At 28.9% G+C, this 20,911-nt stretch overlaps 4 protein-coding genes across 5 annotated transcripts; 3 read left to right on the top strand and 1 right to left on the bottom strand.

The window, feature by feature from the left end:
• Window positions 1-306: 306 nt before the first annotated feature.
• Window positions 307-3,380, top strand: beta-PheRS (phenylalanine--tRNA ligase beta subunit). Its single transcript, XM_035887860.2, has 12 exons — window positions 307-558; window positions 778-833; window positions 933-1,087; window positions 1,169-1,235; window positions 1,315-1,581; window positions 1,661-1,840; window positions 1,956-2,131; window positions 2,192-2,396; window positions 2,466-2,546; window positions 2,646-2,738; window positions 2,809-3,088; window positions 3,221-3,380. Exons 1-12 carry the CDS (start codon window positions 501-503, stop codon window positions 3,370-3,372), a joined length of 1,770 nt encoding a protein of 589 aa, XP_035743753.2. The 5' UTR covers window positions 307-500; the 3' UTR covers window positions 3,373-3,380.
• A 135-nt stretch (window positions 3,381-3,515) lies between these two features.
• LOC118451389 (ras GTPase-activating-like protein IQGAP1) lies at window positions 3,516-12,128 on the top strand. 2 transcript variants are annotated; one of them, XM_035887857.2, is made up of 26 exons: window positions 3,516-3,657; window positions 4,546-4,684; window positions 4,774-5,008; window positions 5,113-5,257; window positions 5,324-5,481; window positions 5,572-5,706; window positions 5,803-5,887; window positions 5,976-6,067; window positions 6,217-6,379; window positions 6,463-6,623; window positions 6,696-6,830; window positions 6,936-7,092; window positions 7,218-7,463; window positions 7,554-7,705; window positions 7,781-7,924; window positions 8,000-8,302; window positions 8,364-8,528; window positions 8,628-8,741; window positions 8,868-9,211; window positions 9,321-9,545; window positions 9,632-10,022; window positions 10,114-10,293; window positions 10,394-10,523; window positions 10,680-10,953; window positions 11,108-11,389; window positions 11,499-12,128. In XM_035887857.2, exons 2-26 carry the CDS (start codon window positions 4,620-4,622, stop codon window positions 11,854-11,856), a joined length of 4,839 nt encoding a protein of 1,612 aa, XP_035743750.1. In that variant the 5' UTR covers window positions 3,516-3,657; window positions 4,546-4,619; the 3' UTR covers window positions 11,857-12,128. The 2 variants fall into 2 exon arrangements, with proteins under 2 accessions (XP_035743750.1, XP_035743749.1); XM_035887856.2 differs by lacking the exon at window positions 3,516-3,657 and adding an exon at window positions 3,950-4,157.
• Window positions 12,129-12,536: 408 nt separating this feature from the next.
• LOC118451368 (rRNA-processing protein UTP23 homolog) lies at window positions 12,537-14,202 on the top strand. Its single transcript, XM_035887816.2, has 3 exons — window positions 12,537-12,827; window positions 12,922-13,154; window positions 13,222-14,202. The coding sequence occupies exons 1-3, from the start codon at window positions 12,708-12,710 to the stop codon at window positions 13,646-13,648; spliced, it is 780 nt and encodes a 259-aa protein (XP_035743709.2). The 5' UTR covers window positions 12,537-12,707; the 3' UTR covers window positions 13,649-14,202.
• A 137-nt stretch (window positions 14,203-14,339) lies between these two features.
• On the bottom strand, window positions 14,340-20,126 carry Ge-1 (Enhancer of mRNA-decapping protein 4 homolog Ge-1). The gene is made up of 9 exons (XM_035887815.2): window positions 19,892-20,126; window positions 19,679-19,754; window positions 19,117-19,322; window positions 18,625-19,004; window positions 18,274-18,542; window positions 16,526-18,183; window positions 16,203-16,410; window positions 15,812-16,108; window positions 14,340-15,701 (listed from the first exon to the last, which is right to left on the bottom strand). Exons 1-9 carry the CDS (start codon window positions 19,932-19,934, stop codon window positions 15,512-15,514), a joined length of 3,327 nt encoding a protein of 1,108 aa, XP_035743708.1. The 5' UTR covers window positions 19,935-20,126; the 3' UTR covers window positions 14,340-15,511.
• Between the last annotated feature and the right edge of the window lie 785 nt (window positions 20,127-20,911).

Here is a 20,911-nt window from a genome sequence, read left to right as displayed (position 1 = left end):
GAGAAAAGAAAATGTAAGAATTTCGAATATTCCGCTATGATTTATGAGCTTAATCGTTAAGACGTACAATGTAAATCATTTTTATCGTCAAATCAAATATTGACAGGATACGTTCAATTTAAATGACACAACATTCGTAATTTTCTTTAAAAAAAAAAAAAAAAAAAAGAAAAAGCAAAGAAAAATTTTGTAAACATATTATATGTAGATTTGATATTTTATACGCGTGTTCGCCCATATAATGAGTTTTTGCATGGTTTGATTTTAATCGCATCGCGCTATTGCGTATGCGCAATAAACTTTATATATTAGGTTCAAAGCACATGCATTGAAATTTAAATTTCCCGCTCGAATGTATTACTTCCGTTAGTTCCTAACCTATATCAATGGTTTCGTTATCGTGCATTTAATATTATTATTTATTAGAAAAGAAAAATAAGAAAGCACACACATTTCTTATACATTTCTTATCGTCCCTAAGATTTTCATAACCTTTCAAAATGCCGACTATAGCCGTCAAACGAGATTTGTTATTTAAAGCACTTGGAAAAACATATTGTAAGAAAATTACTATAAATATATTTTTGTCTTATCACTTGTCTATGATTTTTCTTTAATTAATTAGTAATTAAACAAATCATTTGGCGGACATTTAAATTCTATTTCGTACAAAGATTTTTATTAAGTTTTCTATCATTCCATTTGTGCATTATAAATTCCATAGGGATTAAATAATTAATCATTAATTTTAATCAAACAATAACAATTTGATTGCAGCTGAAGAAGAATTTCAAAATTTATGCTTTGAGTTTGGTTTGGAATTAGATGATGTGGTAAGGATCTTGTCTAATCATTAATTTCCATAACTTTTTAAACAACTCATTGTATGTCCCCTTTTGTATATATATATATATATATATATATATTTATAGACTACAGAAAAACAGATGATAGCAAAGGAACAAGGTTCCGAACAAAGTATTGGTGCTTCGGAAGAAATTATTTATAAAATTGATATTCCAGCTAACAGATATGATTTATTATCTTTAGAAGGTCTAGTTACTGGATTATCAGTATTCTTAAATAAGTACGTGCAGATTTATAAAACTATTTTTCTATTGATTTGAAATAAAATAAGAAAAAAAGATTCATATTATTCCTTATACAGGACTAGTGTACCATGCTATAATTCAATAAAACCAACTGTACCAGAAGAAATTGTAATGAAGGAAGAAGTGAGTATAAATATTATTGAAAAGTCAATAATATAAATAATAAAATGAGAAATATTATAATTCTATTAAAATATTTTAGTGTTTAAAAGTCAGAGAACATATAGTTGCTGCTGTATTACGTGATATTACTTTTACAAAAGATTCTTATAACAGTTTCATTGATCTTCAAGACAAATTACATCAGAGTATAGGACGAAAACGAAGTATTGTATCAATTGGTACACATGATTTAGATACTATTAAAGGACCATTTGTATATGATGCAAAACCGCCAAGTGCTATTCGTTTTAAACCTCTTAATCAAACAAAAGAATATACTGGGGAAGAAATAATGGAATTGTATGCGGTAAATATTTTTTTGATAAAAAGAATTATTTGTGAAAAGGAAGAAAAAGGAAAATGTTAATAGAAACATATTCTTACAGCATCATGCACAATTAAAACAGTATTTACCAATTATAAAGGATAGTCCTGTATATCCTATAATATATGATAGTAATGGTATTGTTTTATCATTACCACCCATAATTAATGGGGATCATACAAAAATCACTCTCAATACTAAAAATGTACTTATAGAATGTACTGCAACTGATCTTAATAAGGTATTTATTCACTTGATCTTTTACTCTTGTAAATAAAAAAAAAGATGTTCTTCCCTGATACAATATTATAATATAGAATTAATGTTTAGTTAATTAATTTTAATAAATATTTTAGGCAAAGATTACAGTAGATACTATAGTTTGTGCTTTCAGTGTATACTGTGCAAAAAAATATACAACAGAAACTGTAAAAGTAATATATCCAGATAATAAAATCTTTTATCATCCAGAATTGAGCTACCGTATGGAAGAAATAAATAGCGAAAATGCAATGAATTATATTGGGATCAAGTAAGTTAAATTAAATTGTAACGATTGATAATTACTTTACCATATAATTATATAATTTAGAAAAACTCCAGAAGAAATAGCAAAGCTATTATCTAAAATGTCATTGGAAGCAACAGTAAAAGAAAAAAATAATATTATTATTAAAATACCTCCAACGAGAAGAGATGTTTTACATCCATGTGATATTTATGAAGACGTAGCTATTGCTCATGGATATAATAATATAGATAAAATATTTCCAGAAATAAATACAATTGCCATTGAGGTAAGTACTACGGACTACATTTACTTGATATAAAATATTTCATATGTTATAATATATTTTAAATTTAAGTTTCCGCTCAATAAATTATCTGATCAATTACGCGAAGAATTGGCACGTGCGAGTTTTACCGAAACATTGACGTTTTCGTTGGTAAGTTAAATGTGGAAAAGACAAAAAAAAAAAAAAGAAAAAAAAAACTAAACGATATTAAATAAAAAAAATTGCATTTAAAAATATTTAATATTACAGTGTTCCAGGGATGATATTTCAGAAAAAATAAATCATAAAATAGAGGATATACCAGCTGTTCATATATCCAATCCAAAAACCTTAGAATTTCAGGTAATATATCTTTAACCAAAAGTGTGAACAAATAAATATATCTTCTTTTTTTTATTATTCCTCATTATAGGTTGCACGTACGACTCTATTACCAGGATTATTGAAAACAATAGCCGGAAATAAGAAGATGCCATTACCTTTGAAATTATTTGAGATTTCTGATATTGTTTTACTTGATCCTACAATGGATGTTGGTGCACGTAATAAAAGGCATTTATGTGCAGTATATTATAATAAAACTGGAGGTTTTGAAATAATCCATGGTTTACTTGATAGAATTATGCAAGTACTTGAAGTATCATGGAGTACTAATAAAACAGACACTGGATATTATTTACGTGCAGCTGATGGTAAAATAATAAACATTTCTTTTTTCTTTGTTTTTAATTTTTCTTTTTTCTTTTTTTTTTTTTTTTTTTTTTTTTTAATGTCCAATTCAAAGTACTTCTATTTGAAAATATTCTCATATAATCTTCTTACAGATCCAACTTTTTTTCCAAAAAGATATGCAGAAGTAATATATAATAACAAAGTAATTGGCAAAATGGGAATTTTACATCCGGATGTACTTACAAAATTTGAGTTAAATTTACCATGTTCTACATTAGAAATTGACATTGAACCATTTCTATGAGATATCAATAATGTACACAAATGGTAAATAGCAAGAGAAAGAGAAAGAAAAAGAAAATATAAAAATGATAAAATAATTTGAATACCTAATAATTAATAAGAATGTTTCGTATTTTCACTGTGATCCGCGATAACTTTTACTATGAAAAATGTTTTTTCAAAAACTTTAATAAAAACTAATGAGACTCTACACCATGACAAAACAAAAACATAACCTTTAAATATACGCATGAAAGGAAATAACATTACACAGTTTTATTGTGTATTATATGCTTATTTTTATATTGTAAGTAATTTCATATATTAAATATTATCTCTTAGGAGTAATATAAAAGAAAAAAAAGGAAAATTGAATTTATTTTTTGTTTACATTGTTTTTCGTTCAGTATTCGATTTTGATAGGCTTAAAATCAACTAATCATTTGACATCTTTTATAAATGTATTTTTTTCTTGGCATATTATAAACGATTGAATTGATTCAATATAATCGATGAAAAATCCTTTAAATGCAACTTTAAAAATAAAAAATAAAATATTGTTTGTTAGAATAAAAAATATTATTCTGGACAAAGAAAGAGTATTTATATATTTGGAAATATTTATTTGCGAAAGCATTACAGTTGGCAAGACTACTCAGGTAGTATATCCGCTGATAATTTTGAATTTTAAGGAATGTAACGTATACTACAGAATAATTTTCGTGCTTTCGTAGTTTTATGTATAATTTTTGTTTTAATTTAGCGACATGATTAATAGTGGTCATAAATCATTTGATTATAAAAAGGGTAAGCTAATCGATAAAATATACATATATAATCATTAATATTTTACCTTTAATTAATATGTTTATGATAACAGCTTGTCATTGTGTATTTATTGACAAGTATTGTGATATAATAATCCTATTCGTTGTTTGCCCATCCAGAACTTTTAATATAACTTTCTTTTGTCCTATTAAAACATTTCTAATTATTGTAACGATTATTTATATCAAAAAGAAAGAAAAGTTAGATTATTATAACTAAAATAAATAATTCAGTTTGAAGGTGACAGTAGGTTGATAAATGACAATAGTTTGACTTTTTGGCTTAGAATACATACATACGTATTTATATATATATATATCATTATTTGATCGAGATAAATATTAGAAATGTATTTTATTACAAATAGATAAATGCATTATTCCAAATACATCACGTAAGGAAGTTATTGTGGGAAATGATGGACGCAAAACAGCTGAAGAAATGGATGAACAAAGACAGAAAACACTTGCTTATGAATACCTTTGTCATTTAGAAGAAGCAAAAAAGTAATATATTATGATATTAATTTAATTAATTTAAATTGTAATGATATACGATTACAATTACATTTTTTTTTTTTTTTTTTTTTTTTTAGATGGATAGAAGCTTGCATAAGAGAAAAGCTACCTCCTACGACAGAATTAGAAGAAAACTTAAGAAATGGGGTTTATTTAGCAAAATTAGGTAATTTCATGGCACCAGAGATATTACCATTACACAGAATTTATGATTTTGATCAGCGAAGATATGCGCTTGCTGGATTACAGTTTAGACATACAGATAATATTAATTATTTTTTACAATGTCTTCAATCCATGGAGTTACCTTTAGTACGTATATTATATCATTAGCATTTATGCTTATAAATTTAAAATGTTTAACTCGAAGTATGAATGAATTTATGTTATATATATATATATATATATACCTCCAGACATTCCAACCAGAAACAACAGACATATATGATAAAAAGAATATGCCACGAGTAATATATTGTATACATGCGCTTAGTACACATTTATTTAAGCTAGGCAAAGCACCAAAAATTCAAGACTTGTATGGAAAAATCAATTTTACAGGTAAGACAGATTCTATACTTGTTATATCCTAAAATGAAATTGTTTTCGTCAAATGTTAATTTACAGACGCAGAAATTGATGCTGTCAGTGAAGAATTTCGTAAATATGGTATTCAAATGCCTTCGTTTCAAAAAATTGGTGGCTTGTTAACTAACAGTATGGCTGTAGATATTGCCGCACTTCATGCAGCAGTAATTGCTATAAATCAAGCGATTAAAAATCAAGTAAGATAAAAAAGAATCATACATTCGTATTTAACTTAAACAAATTGATTTTTATTTAACAATTATGTTATAAATATAATGTCATTAAAGGATCAAGTTATGATGTTAAATGTTTTACAAAATGAGGCAGCACAGTTAAATAACATTTGCATTGAATATATTCAAGATTATTGTGAAGCTTTGTATAAAGCAAAAAGTAATAAAATGGAAGCTTCTCTTAATAGAGTAAGTTATGAAATAATTATTAAAAAATACGTGAGATATAAATGAATTAAAAATATTTGAATAACTATGAAATTTGTATTATATTGTATTTTATAGTCTTTGAATGATAGTTATGTACCAGATGCATATGATGAACTATTAACTCAAGCAGAAATGCAGGGTCATATCAATCATGTGAATGGTATGTTTAAAAAAATATTTTTCACAAATTAATATATGTTTATATAATATAATATATGATATAATGTGCATTGAACTTTTAAAAATAGCTCAACATGCAGTGAAAAATATTATTCAATTAGTTCAATCTAATAGCGATGAATTAATTAAAGCCTTAGAAACACCTGTATTGCATTTACAGGTAAGTTTTTGGATTTTACATATAGAACAAAAATTGATTATTATTATCATCTCTCGTTATTATACATTTATCCCAATTTTTAAGATATTCAATTGTTTTTATACTACAATTTTTTTCTTTTTTTTTTTTTTTTTTTTTTTTACTTCTAGAACATCATGTCTAGTAATATAGAAACTTATAAGAAGCAATTAAGACAACTAGTAGAACATTCTGAATGGAACACCAATTATCCTGATATTAATCATCATTGGCAATATTTACTTCAAAATGCCATTGATACAGGAAATGAACGAGTACTCAAAGTTCAAAAACGTTAATTAATTTTTCATTTATATTTATTTTGAAAAGATATATATATATATATATATATGTTATATTGTGTCTTTATATTCTAGGCAAGGAAGCTGTACAATTCGTAAATGAAACTTTACAGGCTGGTGGTTTAACTGAATTTTATAAAGCTTTAAAAAATCCATATCTTGAATTAACCGGTGTAGATAAATTTGCAGTGCCATTATATTATGAAGAAATGAAAATTGATCGTACGGAATGTCAGGTAATGTAAAATTTATATATTCAAAATTGTCTATATGAAAATTATATTAATCTGAATAATATTTTTTAATAGAAAGATCTTACATACAATGATATAGTAGTTAGTATTCGTGTATTGTCATCAATAGCAGCAATTACTAAAGCAGTAGATATAGGAAATGTGGATTTAGTTTATGACGCTCTTAAGAATCCTGATGCACATATTATGGTAAATTTTATCATTGTAAATTATATATTAATAAACAATAGGGATAGATCAAAGATCAATGTTATGTCTGTGTTTATAATTTTTTTTCTTCTTTTTTTTTTTTAGGAATTAAATGAAGAAAATAAACTGAAATATTTTAGTGCATTGGCAACATTACGCTGGGAAAAACAATCACAATCTGTATTATGTCCTATACTAACGTATATCGATATAAAAGATTGCATTGAACTAGTAAATCAACAATATCAACAAGATAATGAACGTATGAAAAAAAAATATATATATATTTATATATACAAAAAAGATCTTTAAAAAATATAAATACTTATAATTTGGATAAAACGAATCTAATCAATATTTTTTGTTTTTTTTTTTTTTATCATATAGTGATACAGATGTTGCATGAATTGAATTTAGCTATGGTTGAAAATAATCCATATACTGTAACTGAAGCTTTAACGAAGCTACAACTGAAGTTATATTGGTACATAACTCCTAAAGATCCTTTATTCGTTTACAAATTATTGAATAAGTGCCTTTTGGAGAAACACTCTGATGGTTCTGAACTATGGTTAGACGATGTGGAAAATGTATTGTCTATTTTGTCTAAGGAAAGCGAAAAAGCTAAGTTAAGTACGTATCTTAATCATTTCAGATTGTTAACTTATAGAATTATATAAAAAATTATATGATATTATCATGTAAATATATGTCATTGTACAGTGTGCGATTTCCTCATTCAATTTAATAATAATTTGGACGAGAAAAATCAGGAATATTTTATGATTTTTTTCAATGATTCATTGAGTAAATCAACAACGGAAGAAATTAAGGAAAAAAAATTTCATACATTATGTAATTTGAGAAAGCTAAAGGTTATATATTTTGTTTATAAAAATAAAGATAATACAATAGACATTAAATTTAGCTAATTATATTTTTCATTTTAGTGTGAAAAATATAATTATTCGATTGTTCGATACGTCACTCCCTTAGGCAACGAAGCATATTTGGATTTAAAGGAGCATACAGTCACATGGGATCCTCCTGAAGATTTATCAGAAACTCATTACCTCACTTATGATGATATCAACGTATGCATTTTTTATTAATATATATATACATACTTATAATTACAATTTTTATTTATAATAAAATTCTTTTTGCAGTACGTAATGAAAAATAATGTGAATGAAGATCCACATGAATATTTGAAAATGAAGGGACTCATTGTTAGGCTACAAGCACGTATCCGAGGATATTTATTACGTAAAAAGTATTCTTCTAAATTCATTTATTTTAATACCAAGAAAATTGTCAAAATACAAGCGTGGTGGAGAGGTATATTGCAACGAAAGCGTTATATTGCATTACTTAATGAAAGGCACGAAAAAGATTCTGCATTGTGTCAATCTAATCCTAAACGAATGCAAACCGAATACATTGATGTGTTGGATATATACCGTGATTATGTAAGTTTAATATAAAAGTTTATATTTTTCTCATAAAAATTATAAACTGTTTATGCTCTAGGAACCACAAATTATAAAGCTCCAAGCTCTTTGGCGTGGACGCGCAGCTAGAAGAGCTTTTGATTCATTATTGCATATGGAAAAACCACCATTCCCTGTGGTCAGACATTTCTCTGCTATCCTTAATTTTAACGCCCAAGATTATGATAAGGACTTACAATTGCAGGTATACTTTTATATATATATATATATGCACCACGTATAACTTAAATATATTTTTCTGCTTAATTAATACTTTCTTCTATATTACGATAATTTACTTTAGCATTTAAAACACGAAGTCGTACAAATTATAAGACACAATCAAAACTTATCGCAACAATTGGATAGCATGGATATTAAAATTGGTTTATTAATTCAAAATAGAATCACGCTGCAAGTAGGTATTAATAATTTCTTTTTCTTTCGTTTGTCTATATGAGAAAGAAAAAAAAATTTTTTTTTTTTTTTTTTTTTTTTTTATTGCTTACCTTAAATTAAAAAATTTTTTATCGTACACTATAAGGATGTAATTTCACACGGCAAAAGTTTGGAAAATCTTGCGAAACAAAGACACAATAACAAGGATAATAAAAATTCTTCTGGGATGACGGATAATTTGTCAATGCAAAAAGGATTGAAATCATTGACTAAGGAAGGCCGTAAAAAACTCGAGGGCTATCAACATTTATTTTATGCATTACAAACTAATCCAGCATATTTATCGAAATTATTATTTCTATTGCCACAAAGTAAAACAAATAAATTTTTACAAAATGTTATCTTAACTTTATTCAACTTTGGATCAAACATTAGGGAAGAGTATCTTTTATTGAAGCTCTTTGGCAGTGCATTACAAGAAGAAATAAGGTAATATCAAAATAATTCATAGAAAAAAAAATTAATATATATATATATATATATATATATGTGCGTTTGTGTGTGTGTGTGTGTGTGTCTGTGTATGTTTTAAATATAGATGTAAATTTCAAAAGCCATCTGAAGTTGTTACTGGAGATCCATTAGTATTAAAAATAGTTGTAAATTATGCACGACAATTAAATGGTCAAAGAGCATTAAGGCAGATAGTAGGACCAATAATAGAGAAAATATTATCCGATAAGACACTATCGATAGAAACAAATCCAGTGGATATATACAAATGTTGGAGAAATCAATTGGAAATGGAAACTGGTGAGACTCAGTAAGTATACGTATAAATAATTGTATTATAAATAATATGAAATATTTTTTATAATTATTTATTCATTAACATTACTGTTCCATTAGAAATCTTCCATATACTGTATCTCATCAAGAAGCATTAACGTACGAACACGTACGTAAGAAATTAAACGACGGTGTACGTTTACTACAAAAAACTGTATTAGAATTTTTAACGAGAATAACTGAATCACGTGACTTAATACCTTATGGAATGTTATACGTAGCCAAAGTTTTAAACGATACATTGTCAGAAAAATTTCCAAATGCCCCGGAGAAGGATATCTTAAAAGTAGTTGGAAATTTAATTTATTATCAATTTATAAATGCTGCCATTGTGGCACCAGATGCTTTTGATATTGTTACTTTACCAGTTGATAGATCACTGTTGAATGATCAAAGAAGAAATTTAGCTAGCATCGCAAAAATATTACAATTCGCTGCTTCCAAGAAAGGGGTAAATATCTTTCTTAAATTGATATAAAATACAATTTTTTTTTTTTTTTTTTTTTTTTTTTGTATATATTAAATCATATTAAATATTATAGTTCGGTGAAGAGGCCACACATTTGGTTTGCTTGAATCAATTTATCATTGAGTGTCATGAAAAATTCAAAAAATTTTTCCGATATTGTTGCCAAATAGAAGATCTGGAAGAACATTTTAGTATTCACGAATATACAGAAGCTACGCTCATACATAAACCTGAAATTTATATATCTCTACAGGCAAGTAATAATGTTATTATTATTATTATTATTATTATTATGTTATCATAAATAAAATATTAATATGTAATAACAATAATTTTTCAATATGCATTATTAGGAAATTTGTGATACACATTGTCTCATGTTAAAATATCAAGATCAAATAGCACCAGACCCATTAGATCCGCTTCACGACTTATTAGACGATTTAGAATCTGCACCAACCGTATCATCGTTGTTAGGAATATGTAAGAATAATGTAATGAATGGAGAGTGAGAAAGAAAAAAAAAAAAAAAAAAGAAAAAAAAAAAAGAAACAGGAAAAAGAAAGAAAGAAAAAAAAAACAAAAAACCTTAAATAATTATTTGTTTAATTAATTTAATATTTTTTTTCTACGATATAGCCGATACAATGTGCGAAGGAAATTTGGCGAGGCTTGGTAAAACAGAAGTCTGTTTGGTGCTTACGAATAAATTTCAAGTTCCGGAAGACGAGGATACAAATTTGAACAGACTATTTATTAAAACGAAAGAACTTTTGGTTTCTGTGTTACAATTTTTAAAGGGTCCTACATTGGCGGATGCTTTAGCGATTACGTCTTCGCCTATGGATAAAAAATCATTGAACAACGCAAAGTGTAATTCCATGTCACCTACATTGAACATCAATCACAAAAGGTATAATTCTTCTTTTTCTCTCTCTCTCTCTCTCTCTCTCTCTCTCTCTCTCTCTCTCTCTCTCTCTCTCTCTCTCTTTGTCTGTCAAAATATCCAATTCGATTATATCAAATAAAATAATGCCAACTTTTTTTTGTTTTTCTTTTATAAATAGTTCATCCTTGAATGATTGTAAATTTCAATTGTCCGTATATTTGAATAAATTACGACTTGGAGGTTGGGTCAGTATGGAGGATGGTTATCAAAATATTATAACAGCAGTTGCTAAAGATCTTTGTAACAAGGGAAAGTATAGAATCATAAGGAATAAAGAACTTCAAACTTTACATATGACGAAACAGAGATTGGAAGAAAAAACGAAATATTATCAAGAACAAGTAGAGTATTACAATAAATATATACAAAAATGTCTTGAAAATTTACATACTGGAAAAGGGTAAATATATATGGATACATTTTGTATCATCATAATATATAGCTGATTTTTCTTTGTTTTTTTTTTTTTGTCATAACTTGCAATGTTATAAATGATTCATGTTTCACAGATCAATACGAGCGTTACATGCGGCACGGAAAGATCATAGAAAATTGAAATCTAAAATTACATTAAGATATTCCGCTGCGAAATTGCAAGAGAAAGGTGTACTTCTAGAAGTCGATGGTCTTCCACATTCCCAAACTAAGAATGTCATTTTTGAGATAAGTCCTACCGAACATAATGGACTTTTTACTGTACAATGTAAATTTATGGGAGTAGAAATGGAAAAAGTAGAAATTGATATCCAAAAGTTACTTGAATTACAATTCGAAGGTTCACCGATAATGGATATGTTTGGAAAGGCCAAAATCAATGTAAATTTACTTTTATATTTGTTGAATAAGAAATTTTATGGTAAAGCCTAAATTAAACACGGATGAAATAGTAAATGAAAAAGAAACGCTTTGATAATTGAGATATTGATTTTAAAGGATTAACATGATAATGCAAGTGACATTCATTTTATACGTATACCTTTCGGATTGATATAATTTTTTTTTTTAATGTAACAAAATTAAATAACTCATGTATATAAAATTAAGATATTAAAATCTTTTTATATCACGCTAATAATTTGTATTTGACAATACGTAATTTATGGGGGAAAAAAAAGAAAAAAGAAAGAAAAAAATGCGTTAATGTAATAATTATATAATAATATAAATGACAATTTTGTATAAATGTTTCTAGATATATATATATATATTAAATTTTCTCCTAACGATATAATTTCCTATATACATGCATACTATTATTTTATAATTCATACGCAATCATTTTATCGTTGGATACAAATGTTCTAATTGAAATCGCTACAAACAAATATTATTAAATGAACGTATTATTGTTTGAATATTAGTTTGTTTTACACCTTAAATTTTATACTTTAAAGACTATTTAATTAATTAGAAAAATTATTGAAAGTATTCAGTAAATCGATTTAGAATGAAGCCTATTCTCATTGATGGGCATAAACGAGAAATAGTTAACAGGGTTAAATGTAAAATAATTTTAATTTAATATTTCAATATCATTGAAGAAACTTTCCCGCCTTTAAACGTCACATTAGCTCCATATGTAACATAACCTCTAAAATGAGATACGTTGTACATTCGAAGTTCACTTCGAATATTTATAAAAGAGAAAAAAAGAAATTAAATTATTAAACAATTAAGTTTCGATAAGTTAAATCAATTTATCTAATAATTAAAAGAAAATGAAAACATCGCGACATAAAAAAGCTAGAAAAACTTTAGCCTTTTATATAAATAATTTTAAGTTTAGACAACCTTATCAAGTACTTATTGATGGTACATTTGCATTTGCTGCACTTGAGGTTGGTATATTTTTGAGAACAATTATATACAACTATTTTACAGACATATATATATATATAGTTAATAAATAATTATTTTGTTTAATTGTTTTAGAACAAATTCAATATCCAAGAACAATTACCAAAATATTTTCAAGCAGAAACCAAATTATTGACTACACCATGCATCATTTTAGAAACAGAAAAATTAGGTTCTTTTTCGAAAGCAGTTATAGGTGCTATGCAAATAATCAAAAGATATGCAATTCATCGATGTGGACATGATAAGAAACCGATAACGGGTTCCAAGTGTTTGAGTTCTATGATAAGAAAAAACAATTCTTCTAGGTAAGTTCAAAATTTCTTATTAATATTGGCATATTCAAAATAAATAACATATTAATACTTATTATAGATATATTATTGCAACGCAAGATCGTGAATTGCAAGAGGAATTAAGAACAATTCCTGGTGTACCATTGATATATCTTCATGGTAAAGCACCTACTTTGGAGGCACCTTCGGAAGCAAGTCAAAAATATGCTGAAAATATTAGAAATGAATTGGGAATGAGTCTATGGGAGAAAGAAAATATGAAGATGTTAAAAAAGGAGGCGGGTTTAATAAATGAAATTGAGCCAAAACGAAAGAAACATAAGAAAGGTGGTCCAAATCCACTTAGTTGTTTAAAAAAGAAGAAGAAGAAGGACGTACAAATGGCAACAGCAGTGTCGGAAAAAAAGAAATCTGGTAAAATTAGAAAAAGGAAAAAAATAAGAATAGCAGCTCATGTCAAAGAAGCATTGATTGCTGAACTTTCAAATAAAACAGAATTGTCGTAATAGTATTCAATTCATATTAATAACAATAATGATTGATCAAACATATCTTCTTTTCTTTTTTTTTTCTTTTTTTTTTATTCATAATACAATATCTCAATTTATTTAATAAGAATAAAATATTTGTTTAACTTTGACTGGTTCAAGCTGGAACACATCTATAGTTTTGCTGTCAATGACATAAAAAATGTACCTGTTAACAGTAATTTTAAAATACATTATACACACTATTTATAAATTGTTCATTTTATAGAAATACATTTAAATATAATGCATGAAGTATAATACCAAATATGGTAATATTCATGTTGTTCATTAGTTCTCTATTTAACAAACATGATAAAAGCCCAAGATATTTAGCATGGAAGATTATTGCATACATAATGCCTGCCATGCATCCATGACGATTGATGTAAAAAAATGATAAAAAATACATCATGATTTTTAACATTCCTTACAATATTTTTATGTAACTTGTTTTATATATATATATATATTTATATATTTATATATTTTTAATATTATGAAAATATTGAAGATAGTATCCTATATTGAAAAAATCAGAGATGTTGGAATCTTCAATTTTTTGAAGAAAATTATAATACTCTCTATACACACACATATATATATATATATGTATATATGTATATATATGTATAATATTACAACTACTAATCTCTAAACACATGTAAGGAATAATATCTGGAATTAGGAAATATTTGCATCATAGAAAGAATATATGTAAGTGAGATATAAACACAATCCTCAAAATGAATGTAAAATACGCTATATTATTTACATATGTCGTTGAAAGATACAAGAGAAACATTTTCAACATTATATGGAACACTGACATGCGTGTACATGCAAATGATACGCTGTATTATTTACTCCAAAACGTTATAAATTTAAAAAAATCATTAGAAAAAAGATATCTATTTATAAATGTAATGAATAATGTAAAAGTATGTTTTACATATAGATTATTTTTCGGTTTTATGAAGATTGCATTTTATGTACCTTTTTAGTGTTGTATTACCTCTTCTCTTATAATCTAGATAAAGTGAAACATTTTGATTCACTAGATGAAATAAGAATATGAAATTCATGGTAATAATAATAATAATATGTACATAATAAAAAGGAAAGAAAGCTAAAGACGAATCGCGATGCAAAGTACACGTGTACATCCTGCAAAGAGGAGAACAAAAAAAATGCCAATTAGTAATAAGAATTTCTAGAATAGCCTCAAATTTATAAGTATATCCAAAATACATTATAGATCATGTCATGAATGGCGTGCACTGAAATGCACTGTCTATATAATTAGCAATAAAAAAGTTTTCTGAACATTATTATAAGTAACAAATGTAAAATAGGTTATTTTTTCTTTTTTCTTTCTTTTTTTTTTCTTTTTTTTTTCTTTTTTACAGTTTCTGTTGACATTGAAATCCCCTTTTGTATAAAATTCACATGAAAGTTAAAGAAACAAAAATTAAATAGCGAACAAAGATGTTGTGAAAACTTTTCGACAATAAAAATTTTGGATGGAACTAAATATTTCAATAACATGAAATATATAAAAATTTTACTTAGAAGTTTCGATGTGATAATACTAATATGAAAATATTTTGATTGATATTTTACAAAGTTGAGTACTTTGCGGACAATAGAAAACAGTATTCCAGTAAATCAATACAATTACAACGTATATTCATACAGTATTTCTTTCACATTCCATGTGAACTACTGTCAGTCTTAAATTCGCTATAGCGATATTGCTTGTAGACTAACACGTCTCAGTTTTGACAGAAAATAAGAACCTTATATTATACACGAATGTGCTTATTGAAGACAAACTGCTGGTCAAGGATGTTGATTTAATAAAGCACGTGCTGCCATGGCTAACATTTTCATTCGTCTGGCTGACCGATGATTTGGATTTGCTGTTACAAAAGTAGCTAATTGATTTTGCAAAGTCATTAATACAGTACCCATGTGCTCTCGAGTAACTGGATCATTTGGATCTAAATTCAATATAGCTTCTTCTAGCCACCTATATTTCAAGAATTTTATTTTACTTTTACAAAATTTCCCTATGATATTATGAATATCATTGGTGTCAATTATAAAAAGAATGAAACTGTAATAGATTTGTACAATTACCTGTGTTTAAGTTCTGTACGATGTCCTAAATCGGCAGAAAGTTGTTGTACCAATGACAATAGTACTGGCTGTTGTAAAATACATCTTGTACCTTGGCCTTGTGGCCCTACAGGAGAGGAAAATACCTTTGACGGTTCTGTCCTTTCACAGGCCAAAACGACTAATCCCAAATCACTGGCACTTAAAGCTTGTTGAAAAGCGGCATTTAATTGACCTCTTTGTAATAGAGAGACAACTCGAGTTTGTGCATCAGCAACGACAGGTACGGATATTGTGGCAGGAGTTGTGGCACGTGAACTTTAATTGTAAATAAACAAAGAAACATATATCTATTCTATATATGTTTAAGAAAATATTGATAATAGTTATATAATATTTTTTTAACAAGTACCGTGCGCCAGATATTTCATTCAGTTGTTGATTTAGATTTTCCCTGATTGATTCTCGAACAATACGTACATTATCCTCTTGTAAAGAGGATAGTCCTCTAGAAAATTCATTTCGTAATTCTTCGCGTACCAATGATGATAATGCTTCGCTTTGTTGTTCATTTCGTTGTTGATATTGCTTATCAATAATAATATCGACGTTTTGAAGGTCTAAAAAAAAAATATATATATATATATACACAGATACGTAATATTAATATTAACGTATAAATATAAATAGAAGTATAAGTTTCTTGGCAAATAGTTAAAAATTATAATAGCTTACATTCGCGTGTACCTCTGACGAATGCATCTTGTACTTGTCTGAACATATTTTGGCAAGCTTTTTCCATACCAGGTAAAAGAATATTTGTAAAAGTGTCTTTGAAAGCTACATCAAGTGCAGGTTTAGCTGCATTTGCCGCAGCTAATGCCAATGTTTCTTTTATATGTGTACCGTTAATTAATTTAGTCAAATTATCCTTCAACAGATCGTCCATACGCGTTACATCCAAATGAAGCTGACGTTTTAATGGTTCGACCGTTTCCTCAACAATACGTGGTAAAATAGCCTCTATTTTATCTTTAATCGTTGTCTCGAGTGTATTTAAGAATTCACGCTGACGAGTCATTTGTCCATATAATTGTTCTAACGTTGCCGTTTGTTGTTGCGATGCTCTTGCTAAAACCGATTCCACACGCGTCAATATCGGCGTCTCCTGGCGTAATCTCGTAACTTCAGCTTTTAATTCTCTAATTTCTTGATATTGTTCTTGAATAGTTTCTAAAATAGATTCCATTTTATTGGTTACGTCAGTAATATTTATATTATTTGCATTTTGCCATTTGGCCTCTTGTTCGCAAGAAATGTGACTGGCGGAAGATTTCGTTTCTTCCTTCGCCTTGTTCCTTTGTACAGTAGTATCATCTTCCCCATTTTGATATTCTTCAGAGTCTGGTTTCATGGCGTGTACATTGACATCTTTTAACAATACCATTGGAATATTAGGCCAATCTTCATCGGTATTTGGTGCGGCTTCCTTTTTACTTTCAGAATCAGCCTCCTCCTCTTGTTTACTGAGCGAGAGAATCTCTCTGACCTCTCTGGAAGGACTACTACCACCACTAGCCGGAGCATGTTCCTCAAGTTCGCTCGTTGCAAGCGGTGGATCCGATGCATTTAACGCTTGCACCGCCTGTGCCAGTGATGGACTAGCAGACAACACGTTCCCAAGTTCAGGACTAGCAGGGCTTGATTCTAATTCATTGTTTTCCTTTTTCGCAGGCGAGCTAAATGCGTCCGGTGTCATTAAATTTAATCCGGCGTTATGATTACTCGTTGGTTCGATCGTAGCCGATAACATACGATCTTCTTCGCTATTTTCTCCTGAAATTCCATTGTGATTAACAGTCCCAATGTCGGGTAAATCTTCAGAATAATCCAAGGAATCATGGGTCAGCATATCCATGAGACAGTTGCCACTCACTTGTGAGGCAGGCTTAAATGCTATATGACATTCTTGTAATGATTTTGGTTGAACCAGGTACATTCTGATGACAAGCTGTTCCTCGGATTCTTCCTCGCACTGGGAAAGATCCTCCAACGATTCTCCCGTTGGACGTATTTTTCTTTGCCCAGCATCAACAATTCCAAAACTCAAGATAGGATATGGCAGAAGGAATTCTGATATTGTACTTACACACGCTAATGCCTCTCCACTGACTTTCGAAATACTCAATATGTACAGAACTTTGTTATATATGTCAGATAACAAGAGATAACCAGCGCTAAGGTCTAAGCCTGCTTTCAATACAGGAACTTTTCCGGTGGAAGGAGTTGGCGCAAATTTAATCGTTTGCAAACAAGTCCATAATTCGCACGACCATACTTTCAATTCTGAATTATTGTCACAGCCAGTAATAGCGAATCTCCAGAATTGTACGCTACGTAAAAGTCGATAAGTTAATTGTTTAAGATTGATCAAAGATCGTGAGTCGAGAAAGATCGAGAATTAGATTAAAAAATTAACTTACTCAGGTTGACAAGTTTGATGATCGTCGAGAAAAAATAGACAAGAAATGGGACGTCCACCGTGGGGTTGCCATTGATGTAAACAATGTGGTTGGGTTTGCGTACCATGAGAATTACCGTGCATATATACCTGGAAGAACTTGACTTCTCCATCAAGACTGGCTGTAGCCAAGGCCGTACCATCTGGGCTAAACGTTGCCTCAACGATCATTCCTGAGTGTTGATTAATTTCTATCATACCGCCACTTTCTTTTGCAGCTGGATCAGTTGCCTATTATTCATTTAAGAGTTCGATTTTCTGTGTAAGAAAAACATTTAGACGTCATAATATAGAGATCAATTTACACAGTCACCTCTATAGATCTAAATCTGGCTGCAACAGTGGCAACCGACCACAGTTCTGCCTTTGAACCCCTTGTCAGTACCAAAAGTTTTGACACTTCATCTCCGTCCGATGGATCGTCTTCAGGAATATATGGGCACCAAATAACACGATGACTAGTCGGTGAAGATTCTTCTGCATCTACTTGTAATACTAAACTACATAATAATTCTGATGGCGTAGATTCGATAGTATGTATAAAGAGATTTCCTGAGTAATCTACGCAAGCTAAAATTGCATTTGACACATGAGCAAATGCTAGATCTTGTATCGCTCCGTGCATGCCTCTGAGTAATGCTCTTTGTTCTAATTCTTTATATACAACCCGTACTACTCCGCCTCCGGTTCCAACTAAAAGAAATGCAATATGAAAGAAGGTTTAAAGACAAATTAATAAACAAAACAAAAAAAAAAAAAAAGAAATAAGAAAAACGTTGACAATAACTAAATCTATAATGATTACCTTTGATACCATAAGCTAGATACTTTCCAGACATATGAACAGCCAATAATTGACCGGTATAAAAATTATGTTCCCAAGTAAAGTCGACGATATTTTTTAATTTTACTTTGGAACTTCCATGATCGTGACCTCCAGAGGATGGTATTATAGTAACATTTTGGCTATACAATTCCACCGAATGTTGATCCTCCTGTCCGTTGAATTCTCTGGATAAAAAATAAAGAATGAAAAAGGGGAGCACGCGCACGGGGGGGGGCCAAAGGGGGAGGGAAGAAAAAAATGGGGGGGGGGGGGAAAGAAAAAGATATTATTTTAGAAGCACCAATCTCTCTGTGTTTATTATTTTGCCCTTGGCAATATAGCCAAGAGAATATGTATTGAGGAATAATTTGAATGCCAAGGATTCACAAATTCAAAGTTCATAGAAAATATGTAGGAATTTTGATAATTGTTGGAAGGACGATTAAAGAGAATTTGATAGAAAGAAAAAAGAGGGGGAGGGGGGAGGAGGAAAAAAAAGAGTCGAAGGATAATATATCGTGTATCTCTAGGATTAACTCACACTGTCTGAGGATATTGCAGATGTCGTAGATTTTCTTCTCCGGTTTTGATCATTTTGTCGTTGTTCTTTCTGATCTCTGAAAAATCACCGTTTCAAGAGGGAAAAAAAGATATTAACAGTTTATATGTATATCCGGGAATCATACGATTCTAACCCCCAGCCGGTGGCACGCCTGACGGCATTATCTCCGTCGGTACGCTCGGACTTTCTCACCTTTCGCGCATAAATGTGATTCGCAGGTGTGACCGTTCAACATCGGACGATTTATTCGATCGAACCTATAATCCGTGCATTATCGTTCTTTCGATTATCGTCGTCGAGACCGCATATCACTAAAACGTACGATATTATTGGATTATTAAATAAAAATTGAAATGTCAAACGGCAATTAGTATATAACCGCTTGCGCTTGTCAAAAAGACAAAACCGGAAGTCCCCCGGATGGATTTTACTTTTTCATATTACCGCATGATGGCGTTCGATTCGAACAATCGAGATATCGAGAAATTAAATCGAATGAAGGAAAAGTTCTCTCTCGTTCAATCAACGAACCAATAGGATCATTGGAATATTAAATTTATTCGATTATCCATTTGGACCGGTCAATTTGATTTCTATTCAAACTTTTAACATAAAGTTAAATATCGTATTATCGATTTCGTTCAAAGTTATTATATATAATTCCCCCTTTATTAATGAGACTTTTTTTTTTAATGTAAATAAACGATTAAGAATTATCCTCACCCCATCCCATCTCTCTCTCTCTCTCTCTCTCTCTCTCCCCCTCTTCGTGCATTATTGTTCTCTCGAGGATAATAAAATATTTCTCATATCGATCGAATATTGCGCGATAAATTTATACAGTTTATTTTCTTGACTTTATATTACACTATAGACAGGCTTGTAAGTTGCTTTTTTTTTTTTTTTTTAATTTTATTTTTCTTCTTTTTTCTTTTTTTTTTCTTTTTTTTTTTTTTTTTTTTTTTTTTTGTTTTTTCGCGTACGTGTCCTTCAACCCTCTTTGGAAAATGGCAGTAGTGCTCAAACGTACATACGTAGACCCAAAATTGGTGGCAGTTTATTATATTCAGCTAATGTCGGATGATACTGTCGGTTTGTAAATAGCACTTAACATCTACGTATAATGCGTACACATCGTCCCGTTTGCCAAATAGTATTTTATTATACAGATTGCGCTTATTACCCATTTAAAAGCGAGAGGTGAAAGGTGAA

This window comes from Vespa mandarinia, chromosome 2 (assembly GCF_050613455.1).
Source record: "Vespa mandarinia isolate Hongniang chromosome 2, ASM5061345v1, whole genome shotgun sequence".
Taxonomy (NCBI): domain Eukaryota; kingdom Metazoa; phylum Arthropoda; class Insecta; order Hymenoptera; family Vespidae; genus Vespa; species Vespa mandarinia.
Note: the sequence above shows the minus strand (reverse complement) of the source record. Positions and strands in the feature narration are given on the sequence as shown.